Genomic DNA, 18579 nt, shown 5'->3' with positions numbered 1-18579 from the left:
TCCAGATTGTTTTCTGCCACTTTGTCTGCTGTTGATTGATATAAACTGAATTGAATCAAAATGTACATTCCCATGTACATACCTTTGTGGATTTTCTCTTGGCACTCCAGATTCTTCTCACATCCAAAAAACAAGCATTAATTGTACACTCTAAATTGCCCTTTTCTGTGATTGTGTGACTGTTGTCTGTCTCTATGTGCCCTGCGATTGCCTGGCAACCAGTTCAGGGTGTACCCACCCCCTCCTCCCCGAAGATCGTTGGGATAGGCTTCAGCACTCTCGCGAGCCTTGTGATGATAAATGGCTCAGAAAATGGATGGGTACAGACGAAAAATGCATAATACAGTGTAAAAAAAAAAAAGAGCAGAAATATTTAACTTCCTGCAGCGAACAAGTTGCGATGTATTTTGAAAAGCTGTCACCGGAAGTAGAGTTGTCGTAAGCGCAAGGTAACTTGTCACGGAGCGAGTCAATCAGACGGGGAAAGTCTGGCTATTTGGCGGCGGGGTTTTGATGCTGGCGAACCGGGAAGCAGGAAGCTCGGCCGGCGGCGCTGAGGAGGCGCCGCCCGGCTTGTCCGTTGGCGAGGGGGCGCGCCTTGGCCGGCCTTCTGGGGGTCTTCTGTCCCGCATGGTGGACTGGAAGCTGAGAGCGAGGAGGACTTTCGCCTTGTTTGCTGCAGCCAACGCGGCGATTTGGTAAAAGTCAGCAGCATGACGCAGACATTCAACAATAACAATAACCCAATCGCCGTGTCCATTTAATTCAAATGTTCTTGTATTTTACAAAGGAAGATGCTTGATTTCTGTCCGTGTTTTTGTGCTTTGTCATTCTATTAATACTACTATACTTTCGCTTATGTAACCTTTAAAATGAAATTTTAAAAATCCAATGGCCATATGTATGGAATATGGAAAATGTGTAAATATTTTATGAACATGAACAAAAGCTTTTCAAGTGTGTCGTATCTAGCTCGGATTTTTTTGAATGAAGGCAAACACCTGCTCCCCCATGAATACCTGAGTGCTTCACACATTTGAATATGAATAGTAATTACCAGTTTTATGCAGACAGGTGCGGTACACCCAGGACTGGTCACTATTATTAAGTGTACAAAACAAAGAAAAACAAAGGAGTGCTTCAAGTTAATGTCAGGGCGCATATAGAAAACAACAGAATGGTCACCAGTCAGTGATAAATACAGCTGGTTATCTTCACTAGGTTAACCTACTACATGTTTTTAGAACGTGGGAGGAAACCGGAGTACCCAGAGAAAAGTCACACAGTCACAGAGAGAACATGCAAACTCCACACAGGCGAGGCTGGATTTGAACACAGGTCCTCAGAACTGTGAGGCAGATGTGCTAACCAGTCGGCCTTGCAATATCTTTACGTGCTATTTTACGATGTTCCTATCCTGTTTTTAAAAAGTACAATTTGTTTTCTCTCTTTTGTAGGGTGGGGGGCTGGAACAGATTAATGGCATTTCCTTTCATTTCAATGCGGGAAATGATTTGAGATACAAGTGTTTTGAGTTACAAGCATGGTAACAAAACAAAAAAACTTTATCAAGGGACCCAGTGTACTAATGTGTGTATGTTCCGTGCAGGTTGTTGTCCTGCAGCTGGTTGCGAGTGTACTGCCTGCTCATGCTCCTGCTGGCTTTGAAGGTCGTCATGGCAACTGTCAGGGATGCAATTGGTTCCAGAAGCAAAGGTAAGTACTAGAAGAGTTCCCTTTGCAAGACCTCAAACTGCATCAGGTCACTGAATTCATTAAGGCTGTGATCCAGTGTATATATAAAAAAAAAAGTCTGATTTATTAATTTATTTATTTTTTATTTTTGCTTTCTGTTGTTCGTAGGAGATGGCGTATGGTGCAAAATTTTGGCAAGGTGAGAAAATCCTACATTGTTCCCTAATACATACATAATACGGAAGATATTTTACACTTTTATTCACAATTGCAAAGTATTCCAAGGTGTATTAACAGAAGCTCTTTGAAATTATTTTTGTAGAAATCCAAAAGGATGAACACCTACAGAACACTGAAAATCCACCTGTCAGATCTGTCTCATGTAAATGCAGGATATACTTATCAGTTTAGTGAAATTACAGTAAATTAATTGAAATAAATGGGAAGGTGTGATTGTGAGTTCCGCTATTCATCTCCACGTGCCCTGCGATTGGCTGGCAACCAGTTCAGGGTGTACCCCACCTCCTACCCGTTGACAGCTGGGATAGGCTCCAGCACTCCCCACAACCCTTGTGAGGATAAGCGGCAAAAAATGGATGGATGGAAGTACCATTTATCCATTCGAGGCTCCCTCCAAAAATATAGACCAAAATTGTTAGTCATGTTTTTAACAAGAAAATATCTCTCTAATATTGTACTTCGCCCACCCCAAAAAAAACAGTCATGGCGTCGTTAAAAACCCCCGAATGACAAAAAAGAAAACTTGACACATCACAGCAAAGTCTTGTCAACAAGCCAGACAATGAATGAATGGATAAAATAGCAAAGTATGTGAAATTAGGCTTCACGATGGTCAAGAATTGACACATTGTTTCAGCTTGTAGACACTGCAGGCATGTCCTGTTTTCCTATCAATCAAAGACTTGCATTCACGTCTGGGACTGCTGCCTCGCAATACAATGAGCCAGACGCAAGATGAAGTCAGCCAAATAACACAAAGTAAATCACAGCACACTTCAGGAAATGTGTATTTTTTTTAAGTTGTGGACATAGTTAGATGGCTGTTTGCGCGGTATTCCAGTAGAAGTGGGTTTATGGACAAGGAAACTGCAATTCCACCGAGTGGGCGCTGCGTGGAATAACGGCGATTGCTGCGTTGTTGTTTGATCCCCATGAGGATCATTTTTAGCCCCACCACTACATAATTGGGAAAATTTAGAAGGTCTTGTCTCAATTATCCGGTTTTACAATGAAGAAAATAAGTATTTGAACACCCTGCTATATTGCAAGTTCTCCCACTTACGAATCATGGAGGGGTCTGAAATCTTCACCCTAGGAGCATGTCCATTGTGAGAGAGAAAAATTGTTGAGTAAAATCCAGAAATCACAATGCATGTTTTTTTAAACGATTTATTTGTGTGATACAGCTGCAAATAAGTATTTAAACACCTAAGAAAATCAATGTTAATATTTGGTAAAGTAGCCTTTGTTTGCAATTATAGAGGTCAAAGTTTTCCTGTAGTAGTTCACCAGGTTAGCACACAGAGCAAGAGGGGTTTTGGCCCACTCCTCCACACAGATCTTCTGTAGATCTGACAGGTTTCTGGGCTGTCGCTGAGAAACACTGAGTTTCAGCTCCCTCCAAAGACTTTCTATTGGGTTTAGGTCTGGAGACTGGCTAGGCCACACCAGAACTTTGATATGCTTCTTACGGAGCCACTCCTTGGTTTTCCTGGCTGTGTGGTCATTGTCATGTTGAAAGACCCAGCCACGACCCATCTTCAATCCTGAATCTAAAGGAAAGAGGTTGTTCCCCAAAATCTCACAACACGTGGCCGTGGTTATCCTCTCCTTAATACAGTGCAGTCGTCCTGTCCCATGTGCAGGAAAAACACCCCCAAAGCATGATGCTACCACCCCCATGCTTCACAGTAGGGATGGTGTTCTTGGGATGGAACTCATCATTCGTCTTCCTCCAAACACGGTTAGAGGAATTATGACCAAAAAGTTCCATTTTGGACTCATCTGACCACAAAACCTTCTCCCATGACTCCTCTGTATCATCCAAATGGTCATTGGCAAACTCGAGGACAGGCCTTGACATGTGCAGGGGAACCTTCCGTGCCATGCATGAGTTCAAACCATGACGTCTTCATGTATTACCAACAATCACCTTGGAAACGGTGGTCCCAGCTCTTTTCAGGTCATTGACCAAGTCCTGCCGTGTAGTCCTGGACTGATTCCTCACCTTTCTAAAGGATCATTGAGACTCCACGAGGCGATATCTTCCATGGGGCTCCACTCTGATTGAGATTGACCGTCATGTTTAGCTTCTTCCCTTTTCTCATGATTGCTCCAACAGTGGCCCTTTTTTCACCAAGCTGCTTGGCAATTTCTCTGTAACCCTTTCCAGCCGTGTGGAGTTGTACCATTTTGTCTCTGGTGTCTTCGGACAGCTCTTTGGTCTTGGCCATGTTACAAGTGTGGGTCTTACTGATTGTACGGAGTGGACAGGTGTCTTTATGCAGCTAATGACCTCACACAGGTGCATCTGATTCAGGATAATACATGGAGTGGAGGTGGACTTTTAAAGGCGGACTAACAGGTCTATAAGGGTCAGAATTATGGCTGATAGACAGTTGTTCAAATACTTATTTGCAGCCATATCGCGCAAATAAATTGTTAAAAAATTGTACATTGTGATTTCTGGATTTTTCTTTTTCGATTACCTCTCTCCCAGTGGACATGTAGCTACGGTCAAAATTTCAGACCCCTCCATGATTTCTAAGTGGCAGAACAATAAATATAGCAGGGCAGTAAAGATAGCAATATAGCAGGGCATTCAAATACTCATTTTCTTCACTGTACATGCAGTGATTTCTCCAGATTCTCTGAACCTTTTAATGATATCATGGACGATAGATAATGAAATTCCTAAATTTCTTGCAACGGTATTTTGAGAAACGCTGCTCTTAAAGTTCATGAATATTTGGTCAGGCACTTGTTCACAAAGAGATAAACATCGCCCCATCTTTGCTTGTGAATGACTTAGTAATTCAGAGAAGATCCTTTTATACCCAATCATGCCACCCACCCGTTCAAAATTAGCCTATCCACCTGTTTGATGAGCAGTCCACAACTTTCTCAGGCTTTTTTGCCACCTGTCCCAGATTTTTGGGAACATGTTACAGCCATAACTTTCTAAGTGAGTGAATATTTGTTAAAAAAAAAAAAGTTTAAACATTAAATATCTTGTTTTTGTAATCTATTGAACTAAATATAGGTTAAAAATTATTTTTCAAATCCTTCTATATCTGCTTTTAGGTTTAGCACAACATTCCAACTTCATTGGAATTGGGTTTGTAGAAGCAAAACATTTTGGGGTCCTCAAATGGAATGTAAAGAAGTTAAATAATTTGTGACACATGTTTTGCTTCAATTTAATGGATGTTGTGCCACGTTATAACAATATAATACAAAGATACAACTACACACAATTGTTCAGTAAACCATAAGTAGCGTAATTCTTCTGAGGATAAAGAACATATGCATGTGACTAGTGTTGTATTATCAGTGTACATGTGTTGCCTTGCCCATTATGTTCAAATATCAGTTAGTTTAAGAGCGATAACACCGTCGCATAGCTAGGCTATTACTTCACCTGTCTTTGGTGTTTTCCATTGTGTTTGTTTTTAAACTATCCCTCGATCTTTGGAGGCTGCCATATTACATGCAGTACAAAAAAAGTCCATCTATATCCTGTATTTATCTACTAATTATCTGTCTGTCCGTCCAAGCTGTCCTCCACACAGCTGTCGCTGGTGTTGCTGTTATGTTGTGGCTGTTTGTCACCTGTGTCTGTCCGTCTGACATCATGTGAGTGCTTGGTGTTGTCATGCAAAGGATTGTGGGAGATTAGAGCTGCTGACACATTTGCCCTCACACGCACACACGCACACGCATACACAAACGTGCTCGCACACACGCGCCCAAATGTCGGCACCTTAATTGCGTGTCTGCAGATGTGCTTTACTGTTGTGTGTACTATTTTTGGAATATTACAACATGTATGATGTAATTGAAAAAGAAGCCATTAGTAAACTATATTATCGTACAATTCACATTTTTTAATTTATGAGCGTGGGTAGTATAGCTATGACTACAAACCTCGTAAAGCACTTCAAATAATTTCTGTGTGTGTGTGTGTGTGTGTGAGTGAGAGAGAGAACATGTATTTTTGTGTGTGTGTCTGAATGTATGTGTGTTTGCGTGTACATGGGTGGCCATGTGTGTGTGAGAGAATCTGTATGTGTGCGTATGTCTGTTTGTGTATCAGGGTTAGGGTTTGTGTACACCCTAGCACAAGTGCACAAACATCGTGTGTCCCTCTTGTAGTTGTCAATCAGGTCCTGTCACCGCGGCAACACGTGAAATCATCTGTGTGTGTGTATATTTGGATGTAGTAACAAGGTAAGAACATATGATCTGGGGTGTGTGATGTGGTGGTCTTCGAGGAATGATGTGCTGGGTGTTCCCACAACAAAACCTAAAGTGTCCCAACACTTGTAAAACCTGAATGGCGACTGCGTGTGTGCGTGCGTGTGCGCGCGTGTGTGTGTGTGTGTGTGTGTGCATGACTCATATCCGGAACGTCTTTGACGTTGCCAGGCAGTCGCACCAATCAGGTGGCTTTCCTGGCAAGAGGTGTGTTCTACAGCGAGGTCTCTAATTGGACGACAGGCAGCTGGTGTAAAACAAATAATCAAACAATTTCATCTCATCTCAAAATGTTATCTACTGTATTAAAATTTAGAAATATATTTATTTCCATTTTTCCCAATTTTTTTTTCATTCATTCCTCCATATTCCATAGCGCTCATCCTCACTAGGTTTGCGGGCATGCCAGCGCCTGTCCCAGCCATCCTCGGGAAAGAGGTGGAGAAAACACCCTGAAGTGGTCGCCAGCCAATCGCAAGGCACATATAAACATACAAACAGTTCCACTCACAATCACATCAAAAGGCAATTTGGAGTTTTCAATTAAGTTACCACGTTTTTTTTGGGACGTGGGACGAAACTGGAGTATCCGGAGAAAACCCTCACAGGTACGGGAAGAACATGCAAGTTCCACTTAGCGAGGCTGGGTTTTAACCTGGGTCGTCAGAACTGTGAGGGCAAATGTGCTAACGAGTTGTCCAATGTGCTGTCTGCTTGATTTTGTTTTTTTTTTTTGGGTGAAATACTATTTGAAAACACAGAAGCATAATAATAAGGTGTGCATGAACATTTGTTTATGAGAATGCGTGTGGATGTTTGTTTGGGAGAATATGTGTGTGTGTTTTGTGAGTGGTGGGGGAGTTTTGTGTGGCTATGCCGTCCTGCTGTCGGCCTTCGTCACCAAGTAGTGTGACTGTTGTTATTTTTAGCGTGCAGCCCTTCAAATAGGCGAGCCGGACTTCATTTAGCGTAAACACGCATTTCCACAGCGTTCCGCTGACCGTTAACAGTCGCTGGATTTCGTACGCGTGCACTCGAACTCTTGAACACAGATTTTTGAATATTTTTATTTATTAATTTATTTATTTTCTGCTTTGCTTTGGATCTATTGCCAGGTTGTCACCTCAAGACCGTGGAGCAGGACTGAGGTACGAGTCCAGAACTTAAAGAAATTCTAAATGATCGGAATGATATTAAATCAATTATTTTTTTGTTGTATCGTGAGTTACATTCAATCTTTTACTTCCCAACATACTATACAATCTCTGTATTATGATAGGATTTGCATTGTTGCAAAAATTTATTGGGATGATAACATATTGTGTGTTAGATTATGTGTTATATTTTGTTTGCCCAACACATTTATTTATTTCTTTATTCATCAATGTATCGTGTCATGGGCATCATTGGCAACATATGGTCATTGTATCGAATGGTGTGTTTATGCCGAAGTTTATCTTCTCGTATACCTGATATTGCACAACCACTTTCGTCATTATATTATATCAGCAGTTACAGTTAGTTTGCTTGCAACACATCAATTATTGCACAATTGCTGTACCGTGATAGTATTGGTATGGCTGGCAAAATATCATGATACTGTATACTATCGTACTATAATGTACATTAAGGGTTTTCCTCTAATAATATATATTTTTTCACAATATACTCTATGTAGTCATAAGTCATAAGTCAAGTCATAAGATAAGTCATAAAAATAAAAATAGGTCATAAATCATAAGATTTCATAAGTTCCATAGATATTACCATGCCATTTTCGCCCATTATATTGATTATTGCACAACCATTGTAACATATTATTGTTATCATAGCAGATTATGGCCACAATAGCATGAGTTACATTTAGTATCACAATGTTATCGATATAACATTTTCCATTTTACATAAATGCTTTTCTTCCCAAGTATTGATTATTGCCCAATTATTATGTGCTACTCTTTTGTTGGGAAAATATCATTGTTGTATGAAATAGTGACATTTTTCTTCAAGTACGTATCTAAAGTCCCGTCTGTTGCCATATTTTGATGTTACTGGTAATGTTACCAAAGTCTGTTCATATTTTATAATGAGTTATATAGGTGGGTATCTTGTTTCGTATTAATTATTTCACAATTACTGAATCCTTAACATTGTTGCAAAATATAATTCCATCATATTGTGACTAACATGGATTAATGTGCAATTGCTGTATCACGATGCTGTTAATATTAGTAAACTATTCGAGAGTGTACATATATGGGGGTTTTTTGGGAGGGGAGGAAAAATTGTTTGAATTTTATAAAACGGCTATGGAAGGGGGCCCCAATCTAACCTTTAACCAATCTTTATGAAAGGATCTTCCCTATGATCCCTTGTGACAGCAAAACTTAAAGCCACGGCCCACTGACAAAGTTCACTGAGACTATGTGAACATGCTGAAGAGGAAGTTGCAGCGAGAAGAAAGCAAAAAGATAAACCTATGGCAGACAAGCAAGGAATCTCCAGGAATATTGGAGTAGCCTTAGAGTAGAAAAAAAATATTCCAACCAATTAGAGAAAGCAGATTTACAAATGGCAAAATAAAAACTATGTACATGTTAAAAATGAAAGGAAAGGAGAAAATCTTCTAAAAGAAACCATGCGCATGCATGATAATAAATTTTACATACTGTACACAAAAACTGAAATTGGAAGAACAATTAGAAACACAAGTTTTTTGTATTTACAGGAAAATTGTAGGGTATGAATCATGGCGAATAGGATCAATATTTTTCCAGTAGTGATTTTTTTTATTTCCGGTTTTAAGTGTTTGTGGTTTAATATTCTGACGTTCTGGTGTTAGTTAATTTTAGAGTTCCTCTCAAATGTATTCAGTGGTCTTGATTGAATATTAGTCATACTTTGGAGAGGATGAGGAAAATATTATGCCTCTGAATATTGTTGTATTTCCTATCTACATGCCTTGCTGCACCGTCTGTGGTCGAATATCTACTGCTTAAAGGGTTCCTATTCATTAGCCTGTCTATGCCAGTTTGCATTTTTTGTTAGCATTAAGCTAAGCAGACTTCAAGCCATCTGGTTGTTTGAAATAACACAAAGTGACATTCTCTTCGTTTTCTGTTTAGATTGCCAGTAAACTTCAACTGGGCGCATCAGTAAATAGCCTGAAACCTTTTTGGTGGAAGAATTGTTGATTGGCAAATGATGGGGAAACTGCCGCTGTATTTGGGTGTCTTTCAGCTTGGAGATGATGGACCCGGACTCAGCCCAGGACTCAGGCTCAGAACTCCACCCGAGCAGGTCCCTGCACCTGTTCCTGCAGGAGACGTCGGCCTTCAAGCAGCAGAACCCCGGCAAGGTGAGTTCGTCCACGCTACATCCACTACATCGTCTTCATCTTCCTCCTCAACCTCACGATGAGCTTCCTTTGTGGTCTTTTTCTTTCTTCTTTATCAGTTCTGTTTGCTGGTGTGTAGCTTCTGCACTTTCTTTGCTGTCGTCGGACGGTACATTCCAGGAATTATCATCTCCTACTTACTTGGTGAGTTGTATTCTCCAATCTGTCCACCTCTTTGATACACATCATCATTATATTACACACGCAAAGACAACACATCTCATAAGATCTCATTTTCAGCCAGCACCAGAGGATGAACTGACTTGTAACTTGTGGCCATAGACATTGTGCCCATTTTGTGAATTTGTATTGTTGCAGATTTTCTGCCCTAAATTATTTTCAGATAATCCCATCTATTCTCTATTTTTGTGCTCAGGTCAATGTTAATACTCTCTGGTGTAATCTTGGTATTGTCGTTAAATTTAACTCATTGATGGTATCTCATCGTCCGATTGGCCGACTGTCCTTGAATACACCTTGTGCACAGTCAAAGTAAACGCTTGTTTCTTATGTTTCACCCATTTTGATCTATGATTGCTGTAATCTATGACAATTGCAATCCAGCACAATCCTGATCTTCGACCAACCTGTCCAATGACAATTCTGATCTAAAATCATTCCAATCTATGGACATTCTCTTTTCAGTATTGTCGGTCTTCCTATGGCCTGTACTTTCGTCTCCGGAGGCATCCTTGAGGCTGAAGCCAGTTTTGCAGAAACTGGATTTTGGTGTGGCGGCGTTGCTGCAGAAGATAAAAGACGATCACGGTGATGACATCATAATCCAAACAAATACCATCCATGTAATTTAGTTTGTTTGCTCGTGGTCTAGTAAATGGCGGGCTGGACTGAAGTGGTCTTGTGTGGTCCTACAGAAAAAAGAATCTTGAAGGCTCAGGTTGAGAAGGAGTCCGTGGAATCTGACCTTTCGTCCATGTTTCCCAAGGTGAGCTTGCGGCCCTGTGTCAATAAACTAAGGCAGGGGTCACCAACGCGTCATGATTCACAAATTGTTATTTGTGCTTTAAATTTTTAATCTGACTTGCTTAAATTAGTGATTTTTTAAAATAATGTCTTTTCAAAAATTTAAACTAAAATATTTTATGTAAAAAGAACTCTTACTTTGAAGTTTGCCGCAAACAAGTCATGTAGCCCGTCATACGATCTGTGCTCACGAAGTAGCCCTAAGCCTCAAAAAGATTGGTGACCCCTGAACTAAGGAGTCAAAACACATTATCCATGTTAGCATAATTAACGTAACATAATTAAAAATAATGTAAAGAATTAAACAGTCTCATGATTTAATGCTTCAATTTGATTCTACTCTATGTGCCACTCCTTAAGGTGAGTCATGACGACTCTTACTGTTGCAGTAAGGTGCAATAATGTAGTCATTATTTTGCAGATGATAAAGAATATCTGCCCGTCAATATTGGGATTTTGTATGTTGACATGTGTTGTCCCACCTTCTGTGTTTAAATATCCGTTGCTTATATTAGCACCGTAACTTTAATTAATTGTTAATTGTTAAATTCTCAGAGCCGATTTCCATTCTGTGTTAGCTTTAACCTAACAGGGGCATTCCTAATAGCTTATTCCTAATAGCTCACCAGTGATGTGTCATTGTGAGTTCCTCGTAATGTTGAAGAAGTGATCGTTTATAAAGAAAATCTAGACACACATTTCTAGAAATAGAATTTTGCACAATTGTCTGTTCTTTACCTTTTTCATCTTTATTGGTAATTTTTTAAAATCATGGACATGAATATTGTCTTGATGAATATTAATTATTAATAACCAGTCATTTGAACAAATTTGTTTTCTTGTTTGTCAGTTGGACTCGGCAGCCTGTAAGGAGTTGTCAGTGTCAGACACGTCGGTGTCCGAGGTGACGTGGACAGACAACTTGAATCTGTCGGAGGAGAACACACCGCAGACGGAGAACTCTGAAGGTGACTTTTTAGATCTACAGTACATCAGTGTCTGTCTAACATTTTGCACCAAGTACTGTGTCAGGAAAGACCAAATGCAACCATCATGGCTGATATTTGAATCCAGGAGCATAGTAGGCCTGATTATCAAAACAAAACATAGGTTTTATCCCTAAATAGTACACATTTTTACAGTGGTGTGAAAAGGTGTTTGCTCTCCTCCCGATATCTTGTTTTTGCTTGCAAACATTTCTTGTCATCAATCAAAATTAAGTATTAGTCAAAAACAACACAAAATAAAAATAAAATGCATTTTTTAAATGAAGTTTTTTTTTTTTTATTATAACATTAGAGAGAAAAAAATCTTCACCGACTAAACCTAATAACTGGTTGGGCCACCCTCAGCAGCAACAACTCCAGTCAAGCTTGAGTCTCTTACAACTCTGTGAAGGAATTTTGGCCCACTCATCTTTGCAAAATTATTGTACCCACAATTGAGGGTTTTAAAGCATGAACTGCCTTTTTAAACTCACACTACAGCATCTCAATAGGATTCAAGCCTCTCCAAAGTCCATCCATTGTCAACACCGCTTATCCTGGTTTTGGTTGTGAGGTGCTGGAGTCCATCCTAGCTGATTTTGGGCCAAAGGTGGACTATACCCTGAACTGGTCGCCAGTCAGTCACAGGGCACATACTATCGACACAGACAACAATTTACACTCACATTCACTCTTTCACTGAGTGGGATCTGATCCCACGCTGCATCATCAGTAGTGCTGTACCACTACACCATCACTGCACGCTAAAGAGGTGGACTTCCTGGTGTGTTTAAGATCATTGTCCTGCTGCAGAACTCACATTTGAGGGTTGAGGTCAGGAACAGATGGCCTGACATTTTCCTACAGGATTTTTTGAGTGGACAGCAGAATTTGAGGTTCCATTTATCATAGCAAGCCTTCTTGGTTCTCCAAGCAGCCCCAGAACATCAAAACTACCACCACCATAATTTACTGTTGGTATGATGTTCTTTTTCTGAAATGTGGTATTACTTTTACCCCAAATGTATTGCGACACACACCTTCCAAAAGGTTCAGCTTTTGTCTTGTCTGACAGGATGTTTTCCCAAAAGTCTTGGGGTTCATCAAGATCTATTCTGGTAAATTTGAGATTAGCCATAAAGCTGTTTTTGCTCAGCAGTGGTTTTCATCTTGGAACTTTGCCATGCAGGCCATTTTTGGCCAGTCTCTGACCTTAACTGAGGCAAGTGAGGGCTACAGTTCTTTAGATGTTGTGAAGTATTTGTGTCCTTTTGGATGAGTGTTCACTGCACTTTAGATGTTATTTTAGTCAGCTGGCAACTTCTGGGAAGGTTCACCACTGTTTTCGCCATTTGTGGGTAATAGTTCTCACTGTAGTTTGCTGGAGTCCCAAAGGTTTAGAAATTGTTTTATAACCGTTTTCACACTGATAAATCTCAAGTACTTTCTTTCTCATTTGATCCTGAATTTCTTTAGATCCCAGTATGATGTATAGCTTTTGAGGCTTGAGTTAAAATCGGCTACATTAATGCTACAAATACACTTGATAATGTGAGAGCTTGCTGGGAAATAAAGGTAATGTAACTAGAACATTTATTTAGATCATAAATAATAATATTTTAACTTGAAATAATATTGTTTTAAGAACCTCTCCACCTTTTCGTGGTGGAGGGGTTTGTGTGGCACAATGATCGTAGTAGCTAAGGTGTCTGGGGCTTCACACCCCTGGTAGGGTCACCCACGACAAAAAGGTCCTGGGTGAGGGACTGGACAAAGCACAGCTCCATAAACCCCGATGACCAATACAAAAATTGTATCTACATTTCCTTGCCCAGATGGGGGTCACCAGGCCCCCCTCTTAGATGGATCATTGCAGAGTCTGCAGTGATGCGGACTTTGTATTGGTCTGTTGTGGTAAAAAAGGAGCTAAGTCAGAAACCCAAGCACTCCACTTAAATGCCGATCTACGTTCCTACCCTCACCTATGGTCACAAACTGCGGGTCATGACTGAAAAAACAACGTCCTGGATCTAAACGGCCAAAATGAGTTTCCTCCCCAAAGTGTCTGGGCTCTCCCTTTGAGATAGGGTGAGAAGGTCGGCAACCAGCCGGGCTCAGAGTAGAACTGCTGCTCCTCCGCATTGAGAGGAGCCAGGTGAGGTGGCTGGGGCATCTGATTCGCATGCCTCCTGGAGGCCTCCCTGGGGAAGTGTTTCGAGCACATTCCACATGAAGGAGACCCCGGGGATGACCCAAAACACGCTGGAGAGACTACGTCTCTCGGCTGGCCTCGGAACACCTCGTGATCCCCACCGGAAGAGCTGGACAAAGTGACTGGGGAGAGGGAAATCTGGGCGTCCCTGCTAAAATTACTTCTACCACGACCTGACCTTGGACAAGCAGTAGAGGATGGATGGATGGATGGATGGATGGATGGATGGATGTTTGACAATCAATTTATTACAATTGATGAACCAATTCTTAAATTAAAAAAACATTTCAAAGTAAAATGTTAGATATGTGTAGAAATTATTTTACTAATATAGTTTACATGGCGGCACGGTGGCACAACTGGTTAGAGCATTGGCCTTAGAGTTTCAAATTCCAGCCCTCCCTGTGTGGAGTTTGCATGTTCTCTCCGTGCCTGTGTGAGTTTTGTCCGGGTTGTGCCAAACATATATATGCGTTCATCTGAGATGATACGCTGTGGCGACCCCAAAAGGGACAAGCTGAAAGGAAAACAACAACTCAGGTTTCCTCTCACATCCCCAAAATATGCATTGATTGGAGACTCCAAATTGCCCCTCGGTGTGATTGTGAATGGGATTGTTGTCTGTCTCCATATTCACTGCGATTGCCTGCCAACCAGTTCAGGGCGTACACTGCCTCCTGCCTAATGATAGCTGGGATAGGTTCCAGCGCTCCCGTGACCCTTTCCATTTGTATTTGGAGAATATATTTAATTAAGGTGTGAATGGTTGTCTATTTTTGTCCTGTGATTGGCTAGTGACCACTTCAGGGTGTAAGATAGCAGATATAAACCCCAGTACGCCCGCAACCATAGTGAAGATAAGCAGGATGGATGCTAAATTAATGCATGAGTTGATCACCGGCATCATCAAAAAATTCATCATGGTGATATCACATTTTTGATCACATCACAGTTTTGAACTTTGAATCCCAACCACACACACACACACACAGACCTGGACAGGGAGGAGGTGTTCTCTGGGGGTCTCCATGACTTTCCTTCTGTGGAGAACGGGGCCACCACTAATGGCGAAGACGACGACAACTTCGGCCTGCCCCAGCCTATCGAGAGCCAGCATGCCCCTCTGCTGCAGCCAGAGGGCCCACACGGTGCCATCGACCTGGTCCAGAACGTGGTCCGCGACGCTGTCGCTGTCGCCATCCAGGAACGGATGGAAGCGGCCATGGGATTCAGACTCCCCAAGGTGGCCGACGAGTCGGACAGCGAGGCCGATGACTTTGAGCTGCTGGACCAGGCTGAGCTGGACCAGCTGGGGGCGGAACTGGACCTCTTGGGAGAGTCCAGAGTCAAGACCGCTGTGGAAGAATGCAGTGACAAACCCGCCGGGTTCTTTGCTAAACTTCTGAGACGCCACTGATTCACAAGACGGTGAGAGAGCAGTGAATTACGAGTTTAATTCATTCTGTGACCAAGCTCGTAACTCACTTAAATTGTACAAGGGTACATTGAGTTATGAGTGCCACAACTTCTATAGTTTTTCGTGTTACAAGCCATTGTTTGCTCGTTTTCTTTTGTTTTGTGTTTCTTGCAAAAAATGTTTTCGGTGAGCTTTGGCAGCTTTGAATATTGTGATCTTGTCTCTGTGTTGCGCCTCCATTTGTGTTCAAATATCTATCCCTTAAAGGGTTATAACACTGCAACTATCAGTAAATCGTAAGCATGTCTGTGGTGTTTTTTTTTTTAATTAACTGTCAGCATAAAACTACCAGGGGCATTTCTAATACAAAGTTGTTTAGTTTTTCAATTATTTGAAATAAATAATTTATAATTTATTTTATAATAATTATTTTACAGTCAACTTCAACAGGAAGTGTACATGAAGCCTCGTTTTTGAAGAATTGTTCACTATTTGCTAATCTGCTGCTTATTGTGAAATGCGTTGTGTTTGCTGGCATCGTACAACACTCTTATAGCAAATTTGTGCTTGTAAGTCAAAGCAAAAAAATCGACTGATGAACAGCTCTTACCTTGAAAAACTCAGAAGTCGGGTCACTCGTATCTCAAGGCACCACTGTACAGATATCTGCCGTGCTTTGTGCTTGTATTTTCTTTTCCTTTTTTTGTGCAGGTGTTTTGCCAAATGTATTTTTTCAAACCATGGGTCCTCACACAAGGTGAGTCCTGAGAAGCTTGTACGTCGCTCAAATTTTTGCTCCTTGCACAAAGCAAAAAAAGCAGCCAAGTAAACCCTATGGAAAAACTTCCAAGTTGGGTCACTTGGAAGTCAAGGAACCACTGTGTTATTTTTCTGGCCAAATAAATCACCACTCTAAGGGATTCCACTTCCTCAAAATTAACCAAATTTGGCCAGTGGGTTCTTCCTGGTGCTGTGCTTGTTTGTGGTAACCCCTATAAATGGAATCATAGCATTCACATAGCACATAGCATAGCAAGTGAAGGTACTCTAAAGCGCACGAGAAATAAGTTTTTAATATGGATTTGAAAACACACACTTGGAGCTGACGTCACCTCTCTTGGCAACTTATTCCATTTGTTTTGCACCACAATAGGTAAATGCCTCTTCACCGTGTTTGCTTTGGACTCTGCACTCCATTCTTATACCTCAGTCAGTTGAGCTCCTACTGGGTTTGTATTAGCACTTCTTTCATGTATTCAGGATCTAAACCATTTACTGATTTATAGACCACTCACAGAACTTTAAAATCTTTTCTAAAACTGGCTGGAAGCCAGCGTGAAGACTTTAGAATTGGAGTTATATGCTCTGACCGCTTTGTTAAGGTCACAGCCTGTGCTGAAGCATTCTGAACGAGCTGCAGCTATTTAATGTTCTTTTGAGGGAGCCCAGTCAGAAGACCATTTCATTAGTCAAGTTTACTTGAGATAAAAGCATGGATGAGCTTCTCCTGGTCTGCTTGACACATGCAGGCCTTCACTCTCGACATATTCTTCAGATGGTAAAAGGCAGTTTTAGTAATTGATTTGATATGGCTGTTGAAGGTTAGGTCGGAATCCATCAGAACATCAAGGTTTTGGACTTGGTCTTTGCTTTTTAAAGATAGTGAGTCCAGCTATTTATGATCACCGATCCTTTTTCTTTATGGCCAAAAACAATTATCTCGGTTTTATTGTGGTTTAGTCAAAGAAAATTTTGGCTCATTCAGTTATTTATCTGCTTTAGACAGTGGTACAACACCTGAATTGAACGATAGTCATCTGGAAACACTGCTACATATAAATAACTGTGTGTCATCTCCATAGCTATGGTGGTCAAAACTAAAGTTCTCGAAAATTTGACCCAAGGGTAGCAAACAGAAGCTGAACAGGAGGGGTCCAAGAAGTCACCCTTGAGGGACCCCATGTGGATACATGGATTTCCTCAGGAGATCCCAAAAAAATTCCAACCTTCATTTTAGTTTTAAGCATCCATTTTAAGATTGGAATGTCAACCCAGGTCCTCAGAACTCTGAGGGAAACATGAGCCAGTTGTGGCACTGTGCCAGCAGAAAGGACATCATAAGTTTTTTTTTTTTTTTTAATTCAGCTCCCAAACCCAGTTTAACTTGGTGATGTGAACTTTGTTAGATCTGTTTATCAAGAGTTGACCCACAAAAAAGTCTCAAGAAGCCATGTTGTAGAAGGCAGAGGAAGTCTCCCATTTTGCTTCAGAGCAGCCATTTTAATGTCATGTCAACCATTTCCAGGGGTTGCTAAATTGTTCAATGCCTTTTGAAATTTTGGGAAAATTCAGCTCACAAAAGCCAGTATGACTTCATAACATGTAATTTGGTTTTCATGTCTATCATTGGGATACCCACAAAAATTCTTGAAACAACCTTACTTAAAAGAGGACACGTGTAGTCTGTCGTTTTGCTCTGATCAGATGATAATTCAGTCTAAAAGGTTGTTGTGTTTGTTGTTGCTAAAGTTGTATTTGTCTGGGTGGATTTATTGGCCATTCACTGCAAAATTAAGAAATTTTGCTAATTAGAGTGGATTGTACAGAACAGTATATTGAATGAATGTAGAAACAAAAGGAAAATCCACTAAAAACGATGGCAGTCAGTTGTAATGTGACAATGTGTAGTTGCAAATTCCTTCAATCTGATTAGTTTCTTTTTTATTAGGTTTTATCCTACTGATTGGATTTTTTTTTTTACTTTGTCCTTTTTAAACATTTTATAACATTTTCATTTAAGCTACAATTGTTGTCTCATGCTTCAGTAAAATCCACAAATGCTCTTTCAGCGCTTATTAAGTATTTACCTTTAAAACAATGCACTTTGTCCATGTTTTATACTGAAATCACAATCATTGTAATTATCTTCTGTGTGATAATCATGTGCTTTTGTATGATGAGATGTCAAATGTTAGTTTGTGTAAGTTCAACAGTGCCTAAAAATCTGCTGCTTTAGGTCCAGTGACTGTTGATCGAAAACTGATCAAGCTTTACTTGACAGAATGTTATCGATATAGTCAGATATGTTATATAATTATGATAAATGTTATCAGTTGCCTTCTGCTTGTCAGACATTTCTTGTTTGACAAGCATCAATGTATCCATGTAACTTGAATCCACAATGTTAATAAAATGTTAGTGTTAACATGTCCTATTGCATTAATGTTCCAGATGACTGGGGCAAAAAGACTCAAAGGAAGATCAACTGAAAGTCGCATATACTTTGGGAACAAAGAGGTTCATAAAACTACCGGAACAGAGAAAGCGGGTGGTGGTATGCATAGTGAGCAGAGAGTGGAGATAGGGTGGGTTCGTGCCATAAGTGTTTATT

At 40.5% G+C, this 18579-nt stretch overlaps 1 protein-coding gene across 2 annotated transcripts; it reads left to right on the top strand.

The window, feature by feature from the left end:
* The first annotated feature begins 441 nt into the window (after nt 1–441).
* On the top strand, nt 442–18308 carry retreg1 (reticulophagy regulator 1). Of its 2 annotated transcripts, none has more exons than XM_061838471.1 (10): nt 442–698; nt 1610–1716; nt 1864–1894; nt 7308–7340; nt 9433–9550; nt 9649–9733; nt 10235–10357; nt 10465–10535; nt 11424–11541; nt 14764–18308. In XM_061838471.1, the coding sequence occupies exons 1-10, from the start codon at nt 514–516 to the stop codon at nt 15186–15188; spliced, it is 1296 nt and encodes a 431-aa protein (XP_061694455.1). In that variant the 5' UTR covers nt 442–513; the 3' UTR covers nt 15189–18308. The 2 variants fall into 2 exon arrangements, with proteins under 2 accessions (XP_061694455.1, XP_061694456.1); XM_061838472.1 differs by having other exon boundaries at nt 576–704.
* Nucleotides 18309–18579: the final 271 nt, after the last annotated feature.

Source organism: Syngnathoides biaculeatus, chromosome 13 (assembly GCF_019802595.1).
Source record: "Syngnathoides biaculeatus isolate LvHL_M chromosome 13, ASM1980259v1, whole genome shotgun sequence".
Classification (NCBI taxonomy): Eukaryota; Metazoa; Chordata; class Actinopteri; order Syngnathiformes; family Syngnathidae; genus Syngnathoides; species Syngnathoides biaculeatus.
Note: the sequence above shows the minus strand (reverse complement) of the source record. Positions and strands in the feature narration are given on the sequence as shown.

Excerpts from the sequence above, each read along its gene's own strand:
- retreg1 (XM_061838471.1), top strand. The coding sequence starts at position 514 with ATGCTGGCGAACCGGGAAGCAGGAAGCTCGGCCGGCGGCGCTGAGGAG. Across the intron at positions 1,717-1,863 it reads AATTGGTTCCAGAAGCAAAG|GAGATGGCGTATGGTGCAAA; the intron begins GTAAGTACTAGA and ends TGTTGTTCGTAG. Across the intron at positions 10,536-11,423 it reads TTTCGTCCATGTTTCCCAAG|TTGGACTCGGCAGCCTGTAA; the intron begins GTGAGCTTGCGG and ends CTTGTTTGTCAG.